The sequence below is a fragment of the Haliotis rufescens genome, unplaced genomic scaffold (genome assembly GCF_023055435.1).
Source record: "Haliotis rufescens isolate VD_foot unplaced genomic scaffold, xgHalRufe1.0.p SCAF_4, whole genome shotgun sequence".
Lineage (NCBI taxonomy): Eukaryota > Metazoa > Mollusca > Gastropoda > Lepetellida > Haliotidae > Haliotis > Haliotis rufescens.
In genome coordinates, this window is record NW_025964112.1 from 59,466,212 (window position 1) to 59,493,325 (window position 27,114).

General features: G+C 40.5%; 1 protein-coding gene and 1 long non-coding RNA gene across 6 annotated transcripts in view; one reads left to right on the plus strand and one right to left on the minus strand.

Annotated features, from left to right (window-relative positions):
* The window catches only part of LOC124113766, a 24,288-nt gene extending 1,058 nt beyond the window's left edge, over positions 1–23,230 (plus strand). The window contains exons 1-3 of one of the 4 annotated variants that reach the window (XM_046474282.2): positions 1,582–1,647; positions 16,719–16,788; positions 22,575–23,230. In XM_046474282.2, the coding sequence (XP_046330238.2) occupies positions 16,719–16,788; positions 22,575–22,888 (384 nt within the window). In that variant the 5' untranslated portion in view covers positions 1,582–1,647 and the 3' untranslated portion in view covers positions 22,889–23,230. Of the gene's footprint in view, positions 1–1,581; positions 1,648–13,004; positions 13,028–13,545; positions 13,692–16,718; positions 16,789–22,574 lie in introns of those variants that run through there. The other 3 variants (XM_048382042.1, XM_048382040.1, XM_048382041.1) reach the window with 3 other exon arrangements.
* LOC124131416 lies at positions 6,092–10,020 on the minus strand. 2 transcript variants are annotated; one of them, XR_007218085.1, is made up of 3 exons: positions 9,366–10,020; positions 7,799–7,894; positions 6,092–6,701 (listed from the first exon to the last, which is right to left on the minus strand). It is a non-coding gene; the product is annotated as an uncharacterized LOC124131416 (long non-coding RNA). The 2 variants fall into 2 exon arrangements; XR_007218084.1 differs by having other exon boundaries at positions 9,717–10,019.
* Positions 23,231–27,114: the final 3,884 nt, after the last annotated feature.

Sequence of the window (27,114 nt, forward strand, 5' to 3'; positions counted from 1 at the left end):
AGACAAAATATTCTAACTCCGAGCCGACCGGTCCTTGTTTCATCCCCTTGCCCTCATGGTGCCTGGCCGTTAGCTGGCTTTGCATACCGCTTAGTGACGCACTGTGGTGACGTCGCGGTTTCAAAAACGTACACATTGTATCAAAAGTGTTACAACGTTCTTATTTCTTCAAACATTGTAACCAAATTGTATAACGTGCAACTCGAGTTGGTTGTCGTTCCAACAGTATCTGTGGGCACGGGTGGCCCAGTCGTCTAAGGCGCCGCGATTCGCTGTGCAGAGTTGCGTCCCTTGGGCATGCCAGAAACCTGATCGTGGGTTCGAATCCCGGTTCGCCCCGATTATGTTTCTAGGTTTGTCAGCACCATACCCGTGCTCGTGGGTTTCACAGAAGTGGTAAACGTCTGAGACCTGCATCACTTCGAGCTTTCCTCCCACATTAAGCTGACATGCCGTGATATAACTGGAATACTGTTAAAAGCGGCGTTTAACCCAACTCACTCACTCCAACAGTATCTACATGTACATTTACACATAAAAAAGCACATTTGTGTATAAGTAAACTTCAAATTACCATCTATGCAGTAAATTATTAATTCAAACTCTACACGGACGAACGTAATATATGTATTGTCTAATTTGAAAATCGGAATCCTCACGCACTTTAGGATTTTCGTGGTCGATGGTTTTGTGACGAAAGCAAACCGCGTTTACACAATTAGTTTCATTATAATGATAGATCGGCTCGCGTTAAAATATGGAAAAATTAATAACCATCACATTCTACGAACGAACATGTAAAAACACATAAAAGTAATATTATCGATTCGTTTTAATGTTAACATTTCATTTGGCATCATAGATGTTTCTTGCATGGAAGTCGAAAATGTTTTGGTGAATATATTTATAGATACTTAGTGTAATAATAAAAAAATATTAATATTTGTTGCAAATAAAATCTGACGAACGGTCCCAAAATGCATGAAATAGCGTTTAAGAGCATCTAATTTGTAACATTTTCTAGGGGTTTCATATATACCTACATCTCAGTTTATTATGTACTTTGTTCTCTGTTTATTGTGTCCTTACATCTCAGTTGATTACTTCCCACAAGTTCAGTACATATCAGTACACTGGTGTCATTAACGCAATGTGTCATGTTCTGTAAGGCCTTGTAGCGTTGACAGATGATGTCAATATAGGTAAACATATATTATTTTTTTATTAAATGGAAATGTATATGTTTTTTATTTAATCGAAATATTGTCATCTGTAATGAGAGGGCCCTGGTAGAGCAGCTCGACAACTGAGGACGTTTTTTTTGTAATTAACACGAATATTCTTTCTTCATGGATACGTTTCGTCAAAAAATAACCAATAAATACTGTGTTCGATGGTTTTCATATCTACAAAGCGCATAGCTTCGCCCTTTTTCTGTCAACTTTTATTACAAGATTGATTAAAGCCGGTTACAAATGAACTACATCACCAGATCAAAGACCCTACTATGAAATGTGCCGTGCCCAGAAGTTAGGCATATATATGTGCACCGCTGCAGCCCGGCGGCTGTTCCTAGTTCCACCCTTGTACAGCTAGACTCTATATTCATCACTGCAGACAGACATAGACAACGGTCGTCCGAAAAAGGTATGTCTGTCTATATGTGTTGGTTTTTCAAAAAGTCGAAGATGTTGGTTAGCCGTCGTAGAGTATGTAACGCCTGAGACTCCTAAGATTTGAAGTTTAACATAGCCTATACGTAAACAACAACAGCCAGTATGTGGGCGAGGAGAGGTGTAATGGGGCTTAACCCCGTGGAGGGCAGAGACATCCAGCGATGGATGTCCCTCCTCTCAACCCTCACTTGGAAGTTGAATTAAACTCCTAATACATCATGCGCGCGTACAGAGAGAGAGAGAGAGAGAGAGAGAGAGAGAGAGAGAGAGAGAGAGAGAGAGAGAGAGAGAGAGAGACGTTTGGATATTCTGTTCTGTGAGGTATGCATGCACTGACTAGCCATATAAGTGAAAATGCTGGCATTCAAAGTTTGCTAGTTTTACTATGGAAGCACCCGAATGTGCCCAGTAAAGTCAAGTAAGCGCCCTTATTTTAGATATAGATGTCTAATCATTCATATCATTAGTAAGTACATATCCTGACGAAGATGGAGATATGAGATTAATGTCAAAGCATCATTCACTGAGAACTGCCGGTGGGTTTAATTTAACAGTCAAAATGAAATTGACGGAAGTTGTCGTGATTAGTTTATGAGCAGACCCTGTCAAAGATGGTGACATGGATACCCTACTCAGACAAAATATTCTGACTCCGAGCCGACCGGTCCTTGTTTCACCCCCTTGCCCTCGTGGTGCCTGGCCGTTAGCTGGCTTTGCATACCGCATAGTGCCGCACTATGATGACGTCGCGGTTTTAAAAACGTATACATTGTATCAAGTGTTACAACGTTCTTATTTCTTCACACAGTGTAACCAAATTTTATAACATGCAACTCGAGTTGGTTGTCTTTCCAACATTATCTATAGGGTTGGCCCAGTCGTCTAAAGGGGCATTCACACAGTCTAAAGTGGCATTATGTCCTTATCACTGCAACAGCTCCACAACCCCTCCACCCCCCAGCAACGCACACCAAAACCCCAACAGACCATGACCCACCTCCACCCATAATTCTCAAATGGTCGGCCCCTATTTTGAAACGCGCACCTGATGCAATCTTTAGCTGTCAATGTTCCGCCAATTAAACGTTAAAATCCAAATGTAAGACAAGTAGTTGTCCACACATGAGTTATACATTAATAAAAATATAACGTGGCGAATTTCTACGGAAGCCTTTTAGGGCCATTTGTTTTTTTCGTTTTTTTTTCGTTAGTATCTTGAAATTTCAACTTAGTATCTTGAAATTTCAACTTAGTATCTTGAAATTTCAAGATAGTATCTTGAAATTTCAACTTAGTATCTTGAAATTTGAACTTAGTATCTTGAAATTTTAAGATAGTATCGAAATACTTAAAAAACCCAAATGGCCCTAAAAGGCTTCCGTAAATTTCCTTCAGGTCTACATTTACTTTAACTTAAGAAATGAAGTGCCTGTTTTATTTAACCTATCTATATAAATTTGCCACAATGAATATTTCACAATTCTCCAAAGGAAATATGTATATGCTGCAGTGTTACATTTACAAAGCATCTTATGGGAAGGATAACACGCTGAATGTCTATGATCAAACAAACAGCTGATTATTATGAGTTTCATAAATTCTATGGCATTTTAGAATCTGATGATATTAGTAACAGTACTGCATACATGTATCCATTTTGCAGCAGTGCATTATTTTGCTGGGTGAAACGATATTGAAGAGATATCCAAATTATAATTCAAGAATGAAACAGTAAACTACTTCATGAACTGAATGCGTTGTGTACTAGTTCACCTGCACCTCAAAGAAAATAACAAATATGTACAACGATGTTAATGCTGATGTATACTTATATGACATCACTACCGGTAACCTCCCGTCATAACGTAGCGAGTTCACGAGCAGTACGCGGAATGTTTGGAGTAGGTTTTATAGTGATGCTGGGATCACATACATACATAAATGAGTCATGTAAGTTAAGTAATCAGAATCAATCTGAAATCAACAAGTTCTGTTTGTTTTTATGTTTCCATTCTCGCCTTGATACTACGTGGAAAGGCAGACCAATACCGTCGTCAGTGTGCGTGATTTTGCGTCAACCATGGCGGCACGTTGAACGATTTCTGTTGACTTTTTCCAAATAAGTATCTGCATGGACTCTAATTATTAATTCCTCAATTCCTGCAACGATTATCGACCCATGCATATTCGTAATAAACTGAGCTAATGTATGCAACAAATTGACGACCGAATCTCTCGGAATAGTAAAATAGCAAAATGGCATTTTTTTTCGTTGTACACTATTTTCAGATGTCGTTAGTGATACATATGCTTTGGCTAAAATAGTTGTTAATGGCATCATATTATAGATACTTTCCCACAGAATCTAAAACTGTGACGTGTATTTGTGTGTATGATGTATTTTAAGTTTTAGAAACGTATTATGGACCTTATTCTTCCCCGCCCTTAAGGCGGGGAAGTATACGGGAAACGTTAAATTTGTGGCATGTATGTCGACATGTTGGTATATTTGAAATTTCAAGCCACGCATTTACGGAAACAAAACATACAAATCATGTGCGTCGAATGTTGATGCTATTCTTTTCCAGCAATAAGAGATACTTCAAAATCGTCTTTATGTAGTTAATTGATGCATCTGACCGTTTCTGGTCATTAGCTGACATTATTAAACCATTCATGTGTAATCCGATGTCCTTTTTCCTCAAGGACTAATTTTCTGATTTTCACGGTGTATACAAAAGAAGAACTGTGCTCCGGAGATCGTAAATAACAGCATAATAAAAAATATGTTCTGAATATGCTTATTCATGAACAACGACGACATCTCAATTTAAATGTAATATGGCTGAATTCCATATTCTACATACCACACTTTTGATTGTTTGGATGCACATGTTCACTGGAAATATTTGGAATAGTTATATTCCGTATTTTGAATTAACCCTGTCCCCCGTGTGTGTTTTTTAATCAGTGCACCGCACATAACCACATGTGAAACGTTTGGTAGCAAAGTCAAAGCAAAATCGGAGTAGTGTGTCAGCGAATTTGCATCAAGGCTGTAGTATTTTTCAACCGTTTAATGGAATTCAATGTACAGCCGTAGCTCTGGTCATTCATATATTTTGTGTCCAATAGCTCAAATCTATTTGCGTCTGTACCGTGTTCCACTGACCTCGATAATCTGTTGGATGAAGGCACAGCTCTCTACAGCCACAAAGTTAACACCGAAGGCTATGAGGAGTATTTAGGTCATAATCAGTCCCCAGCAGCCACTGCCTCAAGCGATATTTTCTACATAACAGATCAGTTTTATGGCTCCGTCACAGGTGCTCCAAATATTGAAGCAGGGAAAACAAATTTCATAGAATCATTTCAAAAAGCAATATTGATATCCACGTCACTTTTGGTAACTTTTAATGATGTCTCCATTGCAATTTTTACGGATTTCGATTCGTATGCATTATTTGACTGTCATCAGCGGAATTGTCTTGGTCAGATTGATCCGAATGGACAAGCGGTTTTACTTCTGTTAAGTAGTATGGATGAATTGTCATGTTACATCTTAACAGTATATATATATCAGGCTACTATCCCAGGTAGCATGCCATCATCGGCCCTGCATCGGCCCAACGTCGGCTACACCATCGGCCCAACGTTGGCAAACTGCATCGGGCCGATGAAGTTTTGCTCATCGGATCGACGTCGGCCCAACGCCGGCAAACGTCATCGGCCCTGCATCGGCACTGCACCGGCCCAGCATCGGCCCAGCGTCGGCAAACATCGTCGGGCCGATGAAGTTTTGCTCATCGGATCGACATCGGCCCAACGCCGGCAAACATCACCGGCCCTGCATCGGCAATGCACCGGCCCAGCATTGGCCCAGCGTTGGCAAACAATGTCGGGCCGATGAAGTTTTGCTCATCGGATTGACATCGGCCCAACGTCGTAAATAGTTATCTGGCCAGCCTCCGGCAACTGTTATGGAATCAGCATCGGATGGACATCGGCCCAACGTCGACAATAATTATCAGCGCAGCATCTGCCATTGTCTTAAATAGGCTGATGTCATCAGAAGTCATAACTGACAACATCTCATCTTAATATTTCATGTAAATGATGCCACAATAGAACTTTTCCAAGTGTAGTGTTAGGGTACATAAAACTAAACATTTCTAAAAGCTGCAGCTAGCCATGATGTTAAAGTAACAAAGATAAAAGGTAAAACTAAAAAATACTGAATTTTTAAAAAGATAATAATTTTTTATCATAGTTAATACTTTGAAAACCAAATGTAAGTAATATAAATACTTCTAGCTGTACAATACAATCGAAATGCTTACACTAGTTACAGTACTATTTTTTATGTACCCTAATACATGTGTAGTTAATACTTATAAAAAACACAAACAGCAAAATAGAATAATAAACTTTATTATTAATTAATTATTATTTACAAGAAAACAGTGTTACTACCTGCAACAAGGCGGATGTGAAACATATATTCTCAAAACCTGTTTTAAAACACAGTCTAAACATATACCCCTCATATTGGCCTGCAAAATTTCATTTATGTGGCTTCAAATTCGTTTGCAAGACAAAGCCCCCCCCCCCCCCCTATATTTCATCAAGTTAAAATAGCATGAAGCAAAGGCCATAACTCCATACAAAATAAGTTCTTATAACCATCTTCTGGAGTTTGTACCTTAGGTAAGCACGGAAAGTTTCATTTATTAACTTCAGTAGTGTCCAAGAGAACCTGGCAGAATATGTACCAAGTTCAAAAACAAGGGTCATAACCCTGTGAAAAATATGTTGTCAACACCAACATTTTGGATTTCTTTGTTCCGCTGCAATTCAGCACTTTTGTTTGCAGATTCTCTATCTACATCTCTGTTTTTCAGTACGCGTTTTCCTTATGCCATTTCTAAGCCTTGCTCCTGGAACTCGAAGCCATTCTTTTACACAGGTCACCATGTACTTGTCAGTGGCTTGTAAGAGCCCAGCTGCAGGCTTCCTCCTCAGCTTCTGTTTACAAATGATAGCAAAAAATGTCAGTGTGCATATTATAAGTCATTGCATGCACTCTCACTATTACAAGAAATGGACTTCACAAGTGTGTTAACATAATGGAATAATAGAATAAGTAATACCCTGTTCACATGCACCACCTTACATATGTGTGTATATTTTATTTAAGTCTTGACACCTGTTAATAAATACAGGGTTCACTCAAGGAATTTTCTGCCATGGGCCCTTTATGTGACAATTTCATATATTCCCTAGGTACACCCGCACTTGCCCATACAGCACAATGTTAAAATGCCCCATTGTATTTGAAAATGTGGGCCTTTTTCCAAATTTAGGGGCTAAAAGCAGAAGGCCCCACCCTAGAATTATCGGAATCCCAGTAAGTAAATTGATGAGTTAATAATATGTGTAAATAAGTAAATTGAATTATGTGTAATTATATACGCAAATAACATAACAACTCCCAATATTGTATGGTAGGTCCCTAATCTGTTTCTTATGTCAATTAAAAAAGATTTTATAACTGACATATCACCCTATTAATTTAGCCCAATAAAAATCCCCAATAACCACATAACACCCCTCCTCCAATCTTGCTGGAGAACAGTTTTAGGTGTGCAATCTCTCTTGTATGTCCATCAAAAGTAAGTCAGCATGAAATTTCATTAGGAAGATTACCATAGTAAGTGTCAGGGGCCCTTAATAGGGCAAACATGATATTAAATATATGCTTATAAATATTTCAAGCAGAAACATGTATCAGTTGGTTTGGTTTGTTGTTTAACGCCTCACTCAGCAATATTCCAGCTATATGACGGCGGTCTGTAAATGATCGAGTCTGGACAAGACAATCAAGTGATTAACATCATGAGCATCAATCCATGCAATTGGGATCGATGACATGCATCAACCAAGTCAGAGAGCCTCACCTCCAGATCCCTTTAGTCGCCTCATACGACAAGCATTGTTGCCTTTTACGGCAAACATGGGTTGCTGAAGATATCTTCTACCCCGGATCTTCTATATGAATCAAAATTGGAGTAAATTTCCCATACTTGATAGTTGATACATCTAAAGAAATTTAATTCACTCACCAGTTCTCTCTCAGTTGCTCGATTTTGGAAAAGCTGCTAAGAGTTCATTCAGCTCATCCATGTTTACCAATAGGAAATGGCTAAACATCTGATTTTCTTAAATAGAAATATAAGAATATTATATGTCAAGTTTGTGTAGCAGCAGTGAGCACTTAGCTATTATGGTGATGATGTCAAGAGGTTGAGGGGAATATTGCTCAAAACATAAAAGTAACATTTAAATAAAGCTTTGGCCATACACAGATATCAGGTCCTTTCCTTAAGTCATACATCTTATCTCATATATTTGCACTTGTACATACAGGCCTTATCTGGAGCCATGTAGCAGAAATAATTTCCCAGGGAAAGTAGTTTCACGTTAATAGCCATAGCCACATCCATTGAAAAGCATTGACAAAATCCCCATATTGACATAATATTGAACAGATCCTGTGAAGTCTGGTTACCACAAAACAGATTTAATTTATTATATGATGCCAAAATATATGTAGATTACATCATGGTAAACCAAAACTGCAAATAAATGTTTATCATTAACAGATCAGATACAAAGGTATATACATATTACAAACACTTGTATGCAAAAAATAGCAGGAAAGTATTGGGGACAAGTAATTTTAATTTTTAATTTAATTTAATTTAAATTTTTTAGTCAGAATAAATCAAATTTGAAACAAGACTGGGTGTTTTTCTACAATGGATAATGTCCTTAAAAATCTGTACTGAAGTATCTTCATCAAAGTTTTACCATAAATTTGAATTTTGATTAAATAAATGACATTCTAAATTGTCTTGGATTATATATTTAGCATCATACCTTTGAAATAGTACATTTAAAAAAAATTAATTCAGTATTTCATCAAAAATGTACATCATAAATTACTTAACTAGATAAGACTACCATACCCCCCCCCCCCCCCCCCCCCCCCAAAAAAAAAAAAAACAAAAAAAAAACAACACACACACACACCCTAAAAATCCATTCTGAAATAGCCATATCTCAAAACCTCAATCGATCGATACAGATACCATACATCGGTATAAGATTTCTGATCGATTATAGGCATATGTCTATGTAAGGTATCCAGCAGATCTTGATAAAATTGCCCACACCTGTAATGCGCAGTGATCCGTTTACTAAAAGAGCTGTCCTTTCATTTCGCCCATTATCCAGAAAAAGTTCAAAATTCGCAAGTAACTATGACATTAAAAAACATATTTTTATTTTTTTTATTTCAACCTTTTGGTGATCGAAAACCAAACTCGGCAGTGAAGCTCCGTTCATCGATCAGTAGGAAACATTAGCTGGATCGCATGACATGCACACGCAATGCTGAAAGTTTCCGAAAGCCTCGTTATGAATTTCATGTTCACTGCTTTTTGCGCTGACAGCAATCACAAAATTGACTTGTAAATTCGAGTTTGTAATTAATTTCCTAACCTCATCCATCCCAACACTTAACAAATACGCCTGTGACAATGACAAATAAAGCAATGTTCATTCAAAAATACTAATGTAAGTAAAAGTTTGGCTATTTATTTGCTTGCCGCTGTAATACTCTCTCACCCCGAGATTGCGACTCGTTGGTTGAACATCGCTGAATCTACATGGAAATAAAACATATCTTGTCATGTTTTGTATTTGCCCTTGTCCCCGCGTTTTGCTAGAAATATGTATATGGTGTTTAAAAAATATAAATAGAGAATTTAGTGAGGATGCAGTGTCACGACATATTCTACCGATTTTGACACTGACGTAGAATTGACAGGAGTGTGTTTCTCGAACCTCCAAAACACATAGGCCTAGATTTCTCTACTCATGTTGACACTTATGAATGTACACTGTTTCTCGTTTCAATTGTAAGGTTTGAAAATGAAATAAACACCTCGTAAATACAGTAATGAAGTAAACACTTACCGCAAAATAGATTTTCCCTCAGCCCTCCGCGCATCATCCTTTCGTCGTCTGCTTGAAAAGACGCGCGTGAGTAACAGCGCCCTCTATAACAAGAGTAGCTTCCCTTGGAAACATGTTGTGAAAACGTTGGACCAACGTAACATAACCGCTCGCGATATTCCAAACTTTTGCCAATATCATGTAATTTGCTGAATGAATTGTAAGATGTGACGAATCCCGTCTGTATCTTCTCTGTCTGTTGTATATGTGCAGCCAAAATGGTCAGTGAATGTGCTTGATCTATTTAATTTTAAAATTAAAAATAAAGTTAATATTTTGAGTTCGAATAGAATTATTGTATTATTCGTAAATATACTTGATCTATTATTTGTCACATTGTAATCGACAAATGTGTTTTTTTTCTTTTATGTTATCATAACAAGATCAAATCATATATCAGGTTCAATGTCAGTGCCAATCACCAGCATTGGCCTGACAGCGGACCGCTGCAGTTTGCCGATGCCGATATTGCCGGCGGTTGCCGATGCAAAGCCAACGTCGGCCCGACGTAGGTGTGCTAGCTGGGTATGCTTGTCGTAAGAGGCGTCGATCCCAATTGCGTGGATCGATGCTCATGATATTAGGCACTGGATTGTCTGGTCCAGACTCGATTATTTACAGACCGCCGTCATATAGCTGGGATATTGCTGAGTGCGGCGTTAAACGACAAACCAATCAATCATCATCATATGAACTCAAACCAGTCATTGTTACAAGTAAACCACATTCCACAACAGTTACTGACACTGGATAAAAGACAGTATATAGAAAAAAACCAAGTAACTCAACTCATCATGATCACAATTACTATTCTTTGAAAGAAAGAAATACAAAAAAAAACTGACCAAAAAACGTAAAACAAGGGATCTCCGTTATTGATTAGTCCCGGTATTGAAATGTTCTCCAACTACGTGATAATATTTTGAGTATGTGCATCTGTGGTTGTGACAAAAAGACCTTATCTAGTATGACTTTTTTTTGCCATATGGAGCCCTTAGTATTTTCATTTACATTATTATAACCAAATGCTAAGTGTAAAAAGAATGTGATCTATTTTTTGAGTATGTGCATCTGCCAATGTTGTTGGCAGTTTTGATACTATTTCCACATGTTTACATTTGTGCAAGAAATTGCTTCCATTTCCTTCGATCTACTTTTTAAATAAAGACCCAGGTAAGAATAGGTCTTCAGCAACCTATGCTTGCCGTAAGAGGCGACGAACAGGATTGGGTAGTCAGGCTCGCCGACTTGGTCGATGCATAACATCATATTCCAATTGCGTAGTTCGATGCTCTTGGTGTCAATCACTGGATAATCTGGTCCAGACTGGATTATTTACAGACCTCCGTCATATGGCTGGAATAATGCTGAGTGCGGCGTTAAACAAGAAACTATTTTTAAATAGACCTACCCTATGCAAATGTATCAACTGTATTGCCCAATACTCAAAATAAATAATATTTTTTTCCACAACAGCGTTGTGTTATTTGTGGTTAATATAATTATGCTCCATCATGCCTTTCAGTAACATCATAATTATGCGTTTGTGAGGCATCACATATGGCGGGAAACTTTGATGCTCTGCATCAATGTTTTCTTGTGTCATCTTGGTCTACAGTACAGTGAACAGTCACATAGCCTGTCGTTTCAAATAACACCATGAACAGTTTAACCAGGAGAATTAGACCGATGCAAATGTCAAAAAATATAATTTGGTACAGTGGTATTCTACGTACCTACTTTTCATAGGTCCTTTATTGAGTGGTGACACTTAGGATACCGAAAAACAGAAGTTACCGACGTGAATCGGAGTCGCCATTTTTGTTTACAAATTGACGTGTAAATGTCACGTGATTTTCATACGCGTTTTGATTGGCTGCGTTCATACAACTTGTCGCATGAAAATAGAGCATGTCCTATTTCGTACAACTCGCGTCCAACAAGTTGCATACGTCAAAAGTTGGACCGACTTGCCCGTTCACACGATGCAATGTGTTGCATGCAACAAATTGTATACAACTAGTTGTACCGTGTGAATGCGATTCGCTGTGCAGAGTTGCGTCCCTTGGGCACGCCAGAAACCTATGATTGTGAGTTCGAATCCCGGTTCGCCCCGATTATGTTTCTAGGTTTGTCAGCATCATACCCGTGCTCGTGAGTTTCACCGAAGTGATAAACATCTGAGACCTTCATCCCTCCGAGCTTTCCTCCCACATTAAGCTGACACGCCGTGATATAACTGGAATACTGATAAAAGCGGCGTTTAACCCAACTCACTCACTCACTCCAACAGTATCTAAAGTCAATAAATCCAAAATCTCTATGCACTCCTAGCCATTGATAAAAGTGCTGGTATTGTAAGTTTCCTACTTTTCCACATAATCGTAATATGGAAGAACCCGACCGTGGCAAGTAAACGCCCTTGTAAGAAATCTAAATATCCCAAAAATTCATATAATTGGAAAGTACATATCCTAACGGTGATAGACCAAAATGAAAACTATTTAAAACATCAATACGAAATCGATCACAGTTAGTCAAAAATATGAAAAATCACATTTACACTGAAAACATTTTGTCATTCAGAAATCGATTATTTATATGTATTGTGTGTAGATCTAATTACTTAAATTACTGTTTTAAATTGAACCATGCGAGATTCTAATATATGAGGCAAAAAAGGTTGTTTAATATTGGATCCATTTTGACAGCTTTCTCACTGTAAAACATTCCATTACTCAACTATATCCACATTATTTTCTTGGAATATCAAGTCTTCAAACAGATATGAAAAGCACACATGTCAACATAACAAAATTAGAAAAGTGAGCCAAATATTCTGACAGTGTAAGTCAAGTGATAAACCGTCTCATTCACTCGTCGTGGAAATCTTCCCAAACATGATGTCCTAGATCTTTCAAGTTCAGTCAAAGACAAATTATTATTTGGAAACTGAAAACACGTATATCCATTAGACAACCACAACATATGAGATCAGCTGTTTGCAATGACGTCATCCACGTCACAACAGGCGAGGTCAAATCACGCGCACCTGTCCAGACGACAAATTCACAGCGGCGGGAAATCACCGACCGTCCACAAGCCTAAACAAATAAAATTGCAGATTGTTACGTCATTGAACGAAAATAAAGCGTTTACTCATTGCTGACATTTTAATTTTAAATACTGGTCACATGTTTTGCTTCTGGCGTAGTGGCATAATACACGAAGAAACAAATGGACGAGCCTAAAGAAAGTACACATTCTCTGAGGTTAGTTTAAGTTCCTATATTTAAGACTATAGCAAGGTCACCAGCCCGGAGGTTATAAAAAAAATTTCGTGCTCAACTCAGTTTCGTGCTCAAATACATACATAAATCTATAACGTTCAAAAACTTCATCCACATCTAAATCTTCCAGCGGGTTTGAAAGATCTCGGAACAGGGGTTGTCCGCCTCGCTTGTCGAGTCTGTCGCAGGTGATCTGCCATTGTTGTTATCGAACTCAGCGTTGAGCACGGTCCAAAGCGTACTTGAGATCGTACGTATTTCATGCTCAAGTTGAGCACGAAAACGTACTCAGATTATTTATAACCTCCGTTTACTGAGTCTGAGTTTTGAGTTGAGCACGAAACCGGATTTGAGCATGAAATCGTACTCAGGGAAGTTTTATAACCTCGGGGCCGGTCTTAGCCCCATGCTTCTGTATACAACGGCATACCTTCTACTGTATATCCTCCGATGAGGAGGCGGTGTAGTAGTCTGTGACGTAGCATGTCTGTGTTCCGCATCTCCTTGACAGCTTGTCACAATCCGTCACAGCGGCCTTCTGAATGAAACATGGCCACAGTTATGATACATGGAACTAATTAAACTATCAGACCAGTTCCTTTTGAACCATTGAAACATCGCGTACAGGCTATTGGACAACTGGATGGTAAGATTTGTTGTAATATATTAGATTAATGCTTTTTTAAAGAGTTGATCGTTTGTGTCATCACACGCCAGACTTTTCTTCAGAGCCGATAATGGATGTCGAGTGGTTGCGATGGGTGATCTTGTTGATTGTGTATCATCTTGTCCCAAGCCTGTCTTCAGAGCCGACTTATGGGTGTCGAGTGGTTGCGATGGGTGATCTTGTTGATTGTGTATCATCTTGTACCCAGCCTGTCTTCAGAGCCGACTTATGGGTGTCGAGTGGTTGCGATGGGTGATCTTGTTGATTGTGTATCATTTTGTCCCGAGCCTGTCTTCAGAGCCGACTTATGGGTGTCGAGTGGTTGCAATGGGTGATCTTGTTGATTGTGTATCATCTTGTACCCAGCCTGTCTTCAGAGCCGACTTATGGGTGTCGTGTGGTTGCAATGGGTGATCTTGTTGAATGTGTATCATCTTGTCCCCAGCCTGTCTTCAGAGCCGACTTATGGGTGTCGAGTGGTTGCGATGGGTGATCTTGTTGATTGTGTATCATCTTGTACCCAGCCTGTCTTCAGAGCCGACATATGGATGTCGGGTGGTTGCAATGGGTGATCTTGTTGATTGTGTGACATCTTTCCCCCAGCTTGTCTTCAGAGCCGACTTATGGGTGTCGTGTGGTTGCGATGGGTGATCTTGTTGATTGTGTATCATCTTGTCCCCAGCCTGTCTTCAGAGCCGACTTATGGGTGTCGAGTGGTTGCGATGGGTGATCTTGTTGATTGTGTATCATCTTGTACCCAGCCTGTCTTCAGAGCCGACATATGGATGTCGGGTGGTTGCAATGGGTGATCTTGTTGATTGTGTGACATCTTTCCCCCAGCTTGTCTTCAGAGCCGACTTATGGGTGTCGTGTGGTTGCGATGGGTGATCTTGTTGATTGTGTATCATCTTGTCCCCAGCCTGTCTTCAGAGCCGACTTATGGGTGTCGTGTGGTTGCGATGGGTGATCTTGTTGATTGTGTATCATCTTGTACCCAGCCTGTTTTCAGAGCCGACTTATGGGTGTCGAGTGGTTGCGATGGGTGATCTTGTTGATTGTGTATCATCTTGTCCCAAGCCTGTCTTCAGAGCCGACTTATGGGTGTCGAGTGGTTGCGATGGGTGATCTTGTTGATTGTGTATCATTTTGTCCCGAGCCTGTCTTCAGAGCCGACTTATGGGTGTCGAGTGGTTGCAATGGGTGATCTTGTTGATTGTGTATAATCTTGACCCCAACCTGTCTTCAGAGCCGACTTATGGGTGTCGTGTGGTTGCAATGGGTGCACGTGATCTTGTTGATTGTGTATCATCTTGTCCCCAGCCTGTCTTCAGAGCCGACTTATGGATGTCGGGTGGTTGCAATGGGTGATCTTGTTGATTGTGTGACATCTTTCCCCCAGCTTGTCTTCAGAGCCGACTTATGGGTGTCGTGTGGTTGCGATGGGTGATCTTGTTGATTGTGTATCATCTTGTCCCCAGCCTGTCTTCAGAGCCGACTTATGGGTGTCGAGTGGTTGCGATGGGTGATCTTGTTGATTGTGTATCATCTTGTACCCAGCCTGTCTTCAGAGCCGACATATGGATGTCGGGTGGTTGCAATTGGTGATCTTGTTGATTGTGTGACATCTTTCCCCCAGCTTGTCTTCAGAGCCGACTTATGGGTGTCGTGTGGTTGCGATGGGTGATCTTGTTGATTGTGTATCATCTTGTCCCCAGCCTGTCTTCAGAGCCGACTTATGGGTGTCGTGTGGTTGCGATGGGTGATCTTGTAGGTTGTGTATCATCTTGTCCCCAGCCTGTCTTCAGAGCCGACTTATGGGTGTCGAGTGGTTGCAATGGGTGACCTTGTTGATTGTGTATCATCTTGTACCCAGCCTGTCTTCAGAGCCGACTTATGGGTGTCGAGTGGTTGCGATGGGTGATCTTGTTGATTGTGTATCATCTTGTCCCCAGCCTGTCTTCAGAGCCGACTTATGGGTGTCGAGTGGTTGCGATGGGTGATCTTGTTAATTGTGTATCATCTTGTACCCAGCCTGTCTTCAGAGCCGACTTATGGGTGTCGTGTGGTTGCGATGGGTGATCTTGTTGATTGTGTATCATCTTGTCCCCAACCTGTCTTCAGAGCCGACTTATGGGTGTCGAGTGGTTGCGATGGGTGATCTTGTTGATTGTGTATCATCTTGTCCCCAGCCTGTCTTCAGAGCCGACTTATGGGTGTCGAGTGGTTGCAATGGGTGATCTTGTTGATTATGTATCATCTTGTCCCCAACCTGTCTTCAGAGCCGACTTATGGGTGTCGAGTGGTTGCGATGGGTGTTCTTGTTGATTGTGTGTCATCTTACCTCGATCGGTTCTTACCTGCTGGTTTGCAATGCTGTACATTGTATAGCTGACTGCGGCATGAAACGTCATTTACTCACTCGAGGAACATTACCTGGCGGGCCTACAAAGAATATGACGAACTACGGAAAATAATGGCCTTGTCATCTGTGAGGGGTCTTGCATTTCCGAACATGTCTGAAGCGATGTTGTTTTATGTGTCTAGAGTGAGAAGTTGCGTTCAACCATATAACGGACCGCCTCCGTGGGCTTTTGGTAGATCGTCCACCCGGAGAGCGGAAGATCAGGGGTTCGATCCCCGGCCGCGTCATCCCAAAATGACGTAAAAAGACGGTACATGTTGTTACCCTGTCTGGCGCTCGGTATTAGGGGGCTAAAACAAGCACTGATCGGCTCGGAGTCAGTATACTGTGTCTGAGTGGGGTATTCATGTTAAACTGCGGCATGGTATCTCAGTGGGCTAGAACTATAAATCGACATCAGTCCGGACTAGCACACACACACACACACACACACACACACACACACACACACACACACACACAAACGCACAAACACGTCGCTGTAATCTTCGACGCGAAGTGAAACCTCACCTCACCTCACCTCACCTTCAGCTACCTCATCAACTCACGACCTCATCAGCACTGTCTTGTCATGTTTCTTGCAGATGTTCCTCCTGCTGAGTACGAGTCTTCTTCTGGTGGCCGTGACGCCTGCCTTCACAGCCGTCACACCAGGTAAGATGTACGCCGTGACGCCTGCCTTCACAGTGGTCACACCAGGTAAGATGTACCCTGTGACGCCTGCCTTCACAGTGGTCACACCAGGTAAGCTGTGCGCCGTGACGCCTGCCTTCACAGTCGTCACACCAGGTAAGATGTACCCTGTGACGCCTGCCTTCACAGTCGTCACACCAGGTAAGATGTACCCTGTGACGCCTGCCTTCACAGTCGTCACACCAGGTAAGATGTACGCCGTGACGCCTGCCATCACAGTCGTCACACAAGGTAAGATGTACCCTGTGACGCCTGCCTTCACAGTCGTCACACCAGGTAAGATGTACGCCGTGACGCCTGCCATCACAGTCGTCACACAACGTAAGATGTGCGCTGTGACGCCTGCCTTCACAGTCGTCACACCAGGTAAGATGTACCCTGTGACGCCTGCCTTCACAGTGGTCACACCAGGTAAGATGTACCCTGTGACGCCTGCCTTCACAGTCGTCACACAAGGTAAGATGTACCCTGTGACGCCTGCCTTCACAGTGGTCACACCAGGTAAGATGTACCCTGTGACGTCTGCCTTCTTAGTCGTCACACCAGATAAGATGTACCCTGTGACGCCTAACCTTCACAGTCGTCACATCAGGTAAGATGTACGCCGTGACGCCCGTATACAGTCGTCACACCAGGTAAGATGCACCTTTAGACACCTGTACACACGGTCGTTACACAAGGTAAGACATACGCCATTACAATTATATACAGAGTCGCCACACACGCACCTTCTGGCCTGGATTCATAACGCGGATGTCTTTAAACAGGGTTTTCAAGATTGTTGCACTTATATAGCGAATGTGCTTGTGCGTGTGCGTGTGTGGCTGCTTGTACTCGACTAGTCCGTCTAATGCCGGTTTAACGGTGCTAGTCAACCGAGATAACAAGCAGTCCTGAGGCGTTTTCAGGAGGGCGAGCGACCGCGCGATAGTACAGTGAGGCAATATCACGCCTTTCTGAACGGGAGGCGCGTACTCCCTGTCGCGGCACAGCATCCAAAATGGCGTCACCGGGAATCAAAACAGCCCTGTCCACAAGTGTCATAGATTCACACATTTAATTTCATCACAAGTTTGATGGGTTCATACTTTGATGTTCATGATAACAAAGTGTTTATTTTTATTATTAGTTACATGTCCCTGTGCTGGACCAGACAATCCAGCAGTCGACATGAGCAACGGTCTGTGCAATGGGGATACGATTACATGCATCACCCAAGTCAGCGAGTCTTATTACTCGATCCTTACGGCAAACATATGGGTTGCGGAAGACCTATTGTCTTTCCTGATCATCACGGGTCAATATATTGAAAATGCAAAAATAACTTTTTGATGGTAGATCTAGTCTAAAAGAATATTGTATTGACATCGGTTCCATTCTCGACAAAGGCAAACATTTGTTCAATGTGCGACGCCATCTTGGATTACGAGGCGAACTACCTCTCGGGCTCGATCGCGAGTACACGCGTGCGCTCGCGCGGTAAGCCGTGTTCAACAGCGCGCGCTCGCGTAATATCGCGAGCGCCCGCCCTCCTGAACACGCCTCTGGACACCCTACTCAGACACACCGACTCCGAGCCGAACGTTCCATCTTTTAACGTCTGTTGGTAAATGACGCGTCCGGGGTTCGAACCACCGACCTTCCGCTCACCATGCGGACGCTCTATCCACTACACCACGGATGCGGTCAGAATAATACATACATGGTAATTTGACAAGACGTTAGTTATGTATTCTATGTTGAGTAACTGCATGTGATAACAAAAGTTGTCCTAGGAACGTCATCAAAGGGAGACAATTATTTGGCTTCTGTGAAGTACATGTACCACTAAGAATGGCTTGTCTTGCGTGTCATACCGGATTGTCAAGGCACGTAACGTACAGCGTTTTAAATGTGTCACACTTTGCCGGAATGTTCTGAAAAGTTCATCTGCGAAACGTATACACATTCCGATCGGGATGAACATGACCGCCACTTGTGCTGTGTGTACATTTGTGTCACGCTTTAGCCTCGGAGCTGCATGTACGCAGATTTATGACAATTCTCATCAACAGTGCTACAACCATAAAGTGGGTGGTGCAAACGAGGCAGCTCACAAATCACTTTATACTGAAGCACCTGCAAGGGCGGATCCAGCATTATTAAAGAGGGAAGGGGTAAAAAATATCAAAATCTTCTCTCAGAAAATTTTACTGCCTACAACAGCAACGGGATTAAAACAGTTGGGGCGGGCACTTTAAAAAATCACTAACATGTTATGATAACCATTAATAATTTGGGGGCACGGGTGGCCAAGTCGTCTAAGGGGCTGCAATTCGCTGTGCAGAGTTGCGTCCCTTGGGCACGCCAGAAACCTACGATTGTGGGTTCGAATCCCGGTTCGCCCTGATTATGTTTCTAGGTTTGTCATCACTTCGGGCTTTCCTCCCACATTAAGCTGACACGCCGTGATATAACTGGAATACTGTTACAAACGGCGTTTAACACAACCCACTCACTCATTATTAAATTTACTTTAACAAGCACATCAACCGACATGGCACATAACAAACAATTATGTTTTATTCAGGATACTGATGGCCCCAGGCCCATAGTATACAACAGTATTTCTTTATTAATCCAAATATTCAAATTCATAATGCCATAATGGCTACTTACGAAACGTTAGACTAACATCTAGTCTCTGAAATGAAACATTTTATTCAGAAAAAAACAGTTGTTAAATTATCTTATCGCAATAAAATAAAAGAGGAGCCCAGAGGCTCTCTTCATTTTCAGAAACTGCAGTAATCTGGACTTGTCAACAATTATAGACTTGCATGGGCTGTATTGGATATATCTATTTCATGGTCTGTATGATAATGCAGTAATCTGGACTTGTCAACAATTATAGACTTGCATGGGCTGTATTGGATATATCTATTTCATGGTCTGTATGATAATGCAGTAATCTGGACTTGTCAACAATTATAGACTTGCATGGGCTGTATTGGATATATCTGTTTCATGGTCTGTAAGATAATGCAGTAATCTGGACTTGTCAACAATTATAGACTTGCATGGGCTGTATTGGATATATCTGTTTCATGGTCTGTATGATAATGCAGTAATCTGGACTTGCCAACTATTATAGACTTGCATGGGCTGTATTGGATATATCTATTTCACGGTCTGTATGATAATGCAGTAATCTGGACTTGTCAACAATTATAGACTTGCATGGGCTGTATTGGATATATCTGTTTCATGGTCTGTATGATAATGCAGTAATCTGGACTTGCCAACTATTATAGACTTGCATGGGCTGTATTGGATATATCTATTTCATGGTCTGTATGATAATGCAGTAATCTAGACTTGCCAACTATTATAGACTTGCATGGGCTGTATTTGATATATCTATTTCATGGTTTGTATGATAATGCAGTAATCTAGACTTGCCAACTATTATAGACTTGCATTGGCTGTATTGGATATATCTGTTTCATGGTCTGTATGATAATGCAGTAATCTGGACTTGCCAACTATTATAGACTTGCATGGGCTGTATTGGATATATCTATTTCATGGTCTGTATGATAATGCAAGAATCTAGATTGCCAACTATTATAGACTTGCATGGGCTGTATTGGATATATCTGTTTCATGGTCTGTATGATAATGCAGTAATCTGGACTTGCCAACTATTATAGACTTGCATGGGCTGTATTGGATATATTTATTTCATGGTCTGTATGATAATGCAGTAATCTAGACTTGCCAACTATTATAGACTTGCATGGGCTGTATTGGATATATCAGTTTCATGGTCTGTATGATAATGCAGTAATCTGGACTTGCCAACTATTATAGACTTGCATGGGCTGTATTGGATATATCTGTTTCATGGACTGTATGATAATGCAGTCATCTGGACTTGCCAACTATTATAGACTTGCATTGGCTGTATTGGATATATCTATTTCATGGTCTGTATGATAATGCAGTAATCTGGACTTGCCAACTATTATAGACTTGCATGGCCTGTATTGGATATATTAGTTCGACAGATTAATGAGACGTGTACAATTCGTAGCTTTAATGTCTATAAAAGTTCCTTTCTGATGAGAAAGAATCAAACTGTAAAATAGGCTCTCATAATCACTTGTCACTGGAGATAGGCCTTTCAGTATTCTGAAAAAAACATACTATACTGATATATTATGGAAGTCCCATACCTCTTCTACAACAAAGGCTCTAGTGTAGTGTCTATAGATCGCAAAATGCTAGTAACAAAAAAAATAGACGACAATACCCAAATATAAAACTGGGAAGGCTGCTAACCTGCATAAGGGCCCCATTTAAAATCATATACCAGTATACAAAATTGTGAAGGGAAGAATCTATATCACAGTGTATCACATACAAACCTGTGACGTGGTAACCTGCATATCATATTACCTATCTCCGTCCATTGATTAAAAGTACTTTATTTAAACATCTTTATGCATATATAGCATCCACTAGTTATGTTTTGGCGGCGGTCAGGTAGCCTAGTGGTTAAAGCGTTCGCTCGGCACGCCGAAGACCTTGGTTCGGTTCCCGACATGTGTGAAGCCCATTTTTGGTGCCCCCCGCCGTGATATTGCTGGAATATTGCTAAAAGCGGCGTTAAACCATGATACTCACTCACTCAGTTATGCTTTGTGAAACTGTCTGCTTTACCATGCTAGGTAGAGTAACAGGAAACACAACTGTGTTCAGAATCCAGGCTGCATCCTTGTTCGACATCACGTGGTGCTACAGGGAAATATATATATTTCTTGTGACGTCATTCTATTGTTCTAAGTGTGTATTTTTCCAGATAATATTACATCCTGAAGAACCCTAAAATTAAAAAAGGTGTTTGGCCATTCCAAATATCTGCACGAGGCTGCCTTGTTGTCGGCGCACATTGAAATAAGGGTCATAGGTTGCGTTTTGGAGCTTCCCGTGACTGTTGAATTATTTATGTCAGAGAAACACTGACAAGGACAAGCTTTCTCCGTCTTCCTGGCTGATATGTAGGGTGACAGAGGTGGAACACGTGCTTGCGTTGGGAATATAAGTGTGGCACATCGCACACGTACTTAAATTACCATATATAAGAAATAAACGACGACCGGGAGTGATGATGATAAAAAGTACAAGGTGTAAAAATATTTACCCGTATTTAAATAATGACGACTCCCTGAATAGAATCCGCCCCTCGCGTCCCTTATCTGTACCTTGTCTCACAATACCGATTGTCATAACGCTCCCACTTTTAGATGCGATTGTTCAGCAACTGCGTTCATCTGCGTTGTCCAGCTAAATATATGGGGACAAACTCACTTTGCACGTACCTCTCAAAAGTAACCAAGGCCGTAGTTAACTTTTTTTTGACAGGGGGCAATATTTGTACAAGTATCACTTGTCCCCAACTTGATTCAAGGGGGGGGGGGGGGGGGGCAAATTGCCTACCCTGCCCCCCGGCTGGCTACGGCACTGGTAACGTTGTCCAATATACGATGTCATCAATTTACGAGCGCATGTTCGAATCTCCAGAAATGACCGCAAGATAGAACTATGAAAACTCGAGAAATAAACCAGGCTTCGTTCTTCATTGTTGCGATTTATCGCGTAGCTATCTTATTCTGAGATTTTTTCTTTCTGCTTAAATTGATGAAAGACAAGGCATAAGGAAATGTGTGTGTGTGTGTGTGATATAGCATGGGTTCTTCCTGCAGGTAATCAGCAGCCTCCGCCGTGTCTTCAGGGTCAAGCCTGCCGACACATCAATAATCGCAGTTCCATGAACAACACAGTCTTCTGTTGTCCAAATGGTCTCGGCCTGAGCGTAATGAGCAACGGGTACTCCACCCACTGTGCGTGTGGCAACAACAACTACATCTCCGTTGAAGGCCAACGTATCAGCAGAGCAATGAGACGAAGTATGCAAAGATTCCAGGAGAACTTCCAGGCACAGATGGCCGCCTTCAACCGTCAAATGTCAAACATGAGTCGGAACCTTGCCAACATGTTCAGGGGCGGGTTCTGGTAGAACATGGACTAGTAGTTCCTGTATTGTCGATTTGAAAAAAAAGAAACTTTGATTTGAAAAGACATGCACCCTACATATATCCTGATCGATTTCTTTTTTAATTATATACATGATACCATATGCACTCGGAATTCCATTTAAATATTAGTCGGAATGATAGCCCGGAACCATTTGCATGCGATGTAACCATATACGATTTATTGCTAGTATTTTATAAATTAGATGCTGATGCCTATCAATAACATTATAATGAAACCATTACCACTGAGAGAAACAAGCTACTTCAAAATGACAAATATTATCCCAGTAAAGTGTGTCTGTAAAATAAAGGTTGAAAATCAGGCTGATGTTTTATTTTTGTAGTGTTCCTATTTTGCATAAACAAGATGGATAGTATTTATGCAATATCTTGGGAGAGAGGATGGGGAGGATGGGTTTACAACTGTGGGGATGAGAGTTGGGCTGAGAAGTGAAAATTTGGAGAGAAAGCAGGATGGAACACAATAGTGAGTGAGTGAGTGAGTGGCAGGGGACACTAGAAATGGGATTCACAGATTGTACCCATGTGGGGAATTGAACCTGGGTCTTCGGCGTTACAAGCAAATGCTTTAACCACTAGGCTACCCCACTGCCCCAGCCCAATAGTGAGTGTGCATACTTTTCAATACTTCCTTCAGGCTATAACATTGATTCTATACCCCCCAAAATAGTATGCTAGTTATTCTTTCTCGCAACACAAAAAGCACTTCTCTATTTGGTTAACCTCTTTACAAACACAGACTTGTCATTTACAGGGCTTGAATACCCTTTGAGTTAATTTGCTAACACAGAGTTAAGAATTCCTTTACATGAGGATGACCATCTTCAGCTGACTCCCTCACTGTACAAATACCACGGACTAACAAGACCTTGTCAGTTAGTCCGAGACTAGTAACAGGCGACTTGTTGCTTTATCCCACAATGTTGACATGTTACATAACCACTAGTCTCAAATAAGCTTGCTTGTTTGCTTGTTTGTTGTTTAACACCGCACTCAGCAATATTCCAGCTATATGACGGCGGTCAGTAAATAATCGAGTCTGGACCAGACAATCTAGTGATTAATGTTATGAGCATCGATCCACGCAATTGGGATTGATGACATGTATCAACCAAGTCAGCGAGCCTGACCACCCGATCCCGTTAGTCGCCTTTTACGACAAGCATAGTCACCTTTTACGGCAAGCATGGGTTGCTTAAGACCTATTCTACCCCGGAATCAGGTCATTTGAGACTGCATACTGTTTGGATACCACCAATGGTATCTACCCCTGAATAGGATGTCAACAATGCATTTTTTATTTCAGAAACAGTTTATTTACACATTTTGATATCACAGAGGGCATTGAAAGGAAAACCTTGCAAAAACAACACATTCATTAAATAGATTGTAAAGACATATAAAAACATTCACATGAAAAAGGTGCAGCATAGATAAAACATGGGTTTCCAAACGCTCATACAAGAGAATTGGTAACTCCCCTCTCATCACTGCAACTCACACCAGTGTAGCACAAACAAATTCACAAAGTTCACACATGTTAATTATCTTAGCAGAGATTCCATTTGGGAATGCAAAATGAAAAATAAAAGTTATTTTCTAAACAAATAGGAAGACTGTGATATAATTTGAATCAGGTACATGTACTGGTAAATAACGAGAAACAGAGGGGATCATCTTAACATGTTTAAATATGTCCAGACACAACTTGTCCTTCTACATAACAGAACAGGATCTGGAAAAAAGCATTCATTATATTTAAGTTGCTTGGATGATATTCAGATGAAATTCTGAGACCCACTCTGGTATAACTGGGTAACACAAAGAGTGAAATTTAACTGAACTAGTCCACAAGTCTTGTTGGGACAATAAAAAATACCATAAAGTAGAACTTTTTGATATGGTGAATAGTACCGAATCCATTGTGGGTGTCATTTTATGCTGGGATATCATTCAAGTGAATAAAGTGTTTTGAGAGTAATCTGACATGTGGAATGTTTAGAATGATTGATACACATACAATCATCCACACAAATCCTTTTCAAATGCTTAAACATACATTCAAAGGCACTATCAATCAAGTTACAGGGCTCTTTTCAAGGCAAGGGAAACATTCCAATTTTCAAGAACTCCCAGTGAATTACAATTGCAACAATAATACTCAATGTCTATGGTTAAAGCATTGTCCCATCACACCAAAGGCAAGACTGTGATTACTGGTTCTTACATGGGTACAAGGTACAAAAATAATTTCTGGTATCACCCACTGTGATATTGCTGGAATATTATATACTAAAGGTGGTGGGTGTATTACCGTATTCGACGTAATAAGCGCCCATGGCGATATTTGCTAGTGATATATTGGCTAGTGAACAATCCCAATCAGCACCCTTCCGACTGATCAATGTACACGAGACTTATTTATTTGTGTGTAGGACGCACGTGTGTGTTATATTCCCTAATAAACCTAATGGCTGTTTGTGAAAGCTCGATATGGAGTTTTTGAAATTGTGGTAACGTCTCGTAGGAGGTATTACAATGATTGTAAACCCTTGATAGAACAAAAACTACGAACAGCCTACGAGACGCACATGCAATCAAATTCTGGAAAAGTACGTCTGTCGTGTACAATACACACAGAAGTTTCTTTTGTATCATTTCAGGCTGTCAGCATAAATCATGAAATTTACTATCTTTCAACTCTTTCACAAAAATTATATTCTAATAAGAGCCCCTTATTTCTAATTTTGTGAGCGCCCTGGGCGCTTATTACGTCGAATACGGTACTCTCCGACCTCACTTTACTCATGCACACATTTCCCCAAATTCAAACACTTCACAAGGGAAAATGATTTTAGACAAAATCCTAAAAATAAGCAATTCTTGTAAATTCAAGCACTTGCAAATCTATGAGAACCCTATATTACTGTAAAATTTTACAATATATGATCAATTCTAAAAAAATATCAGTGTCCTACAGGACACTCAAACTTGCTTTGTAAACAAACTTGATATAAAAATAACATAAATACTTCACAAAACTCTTCTATTGCATTTTGTCAACACATGTTTCAAGACTAGCTGCCTATGCAACTGCATCAATGATGGATGTTTTTACAGAAACTATCAACAGTGAATAACATAGAACCAGCTGGACATACAGTAGTAAACTATGGTTAGAACGAACTCAAAGGGGCTACTGATTTTAGTTCCATATAATCGTAGTTCATTATATAGAGAATCTCACCCTCGTGTCTTTTTATATCAAATATATCAACATGAGTTGATAAAAGTGGAAACACTCCGAGGCTTGCCGAGGAGTTTTACCACTTTTAACAAGTGTTGATACATGTGATGTCAAAAGACACGATGGTGAGATTTTATTTATCATCCAACATCATTCTTCCAACTTTTTCAGTTTGTAGACAGTATAAAGCAGTGTCTTAAGTGTAAAAAGTACTTCTGACAGCTTCAGTAGCAGAGCCATTAGTGATGTAATTTGATTGTGGTGTCATGGTAACCAATGACAACAATGGTCTGCAAAGCATTGTGTTGCGATTACATGGTAGATATCGCTTGATCTCACCCAAGTGATATCTCCTGTGGGAGCCAGTTTTGGATGATAAAAGCATATATACAGCATATATACAGCAAATGGCTGGGACCAAAAATAAGTTTGTTTTATCCATCAGTTTGTTATAAGCGTGTTCATTGTAAACCTAGTTTACTGTAAACTGCGTGGATAATCTATCAAAGCTGTCCTGAAGATTGATGAAGGTATGGAAGTGAACTACTAGAGACTATGACTCTTGAGGTGTGTTTAGGATGGCAGGCCATCTCGCAGACTTACAGCAAGGCAATATGACTCCTTCCTGAATGGAAGTCGTGTACTCGCTCTCACAGCACAGCATCCAACATGGAGTCGTCATCAAAACAGCCCAATCCACAAGTGTTATAGGTTCACATTTTCCATTTCATCCACAAGTGTGAATTTTTAAAGGTTCACATATAATTTCATCATAAGTATGATGGGCTAATACTTTGATGTTCATAACAAAGTATAATTTTTAATATTGACAATAGATGAAATGAAGCTTTCGGATGGTAGTGACTAGTCTAAAGGATTATTCTTTAGACATTGGTTACGATTCCGGGCAAAGGCAAACATTTGAACAATGTGTGACGC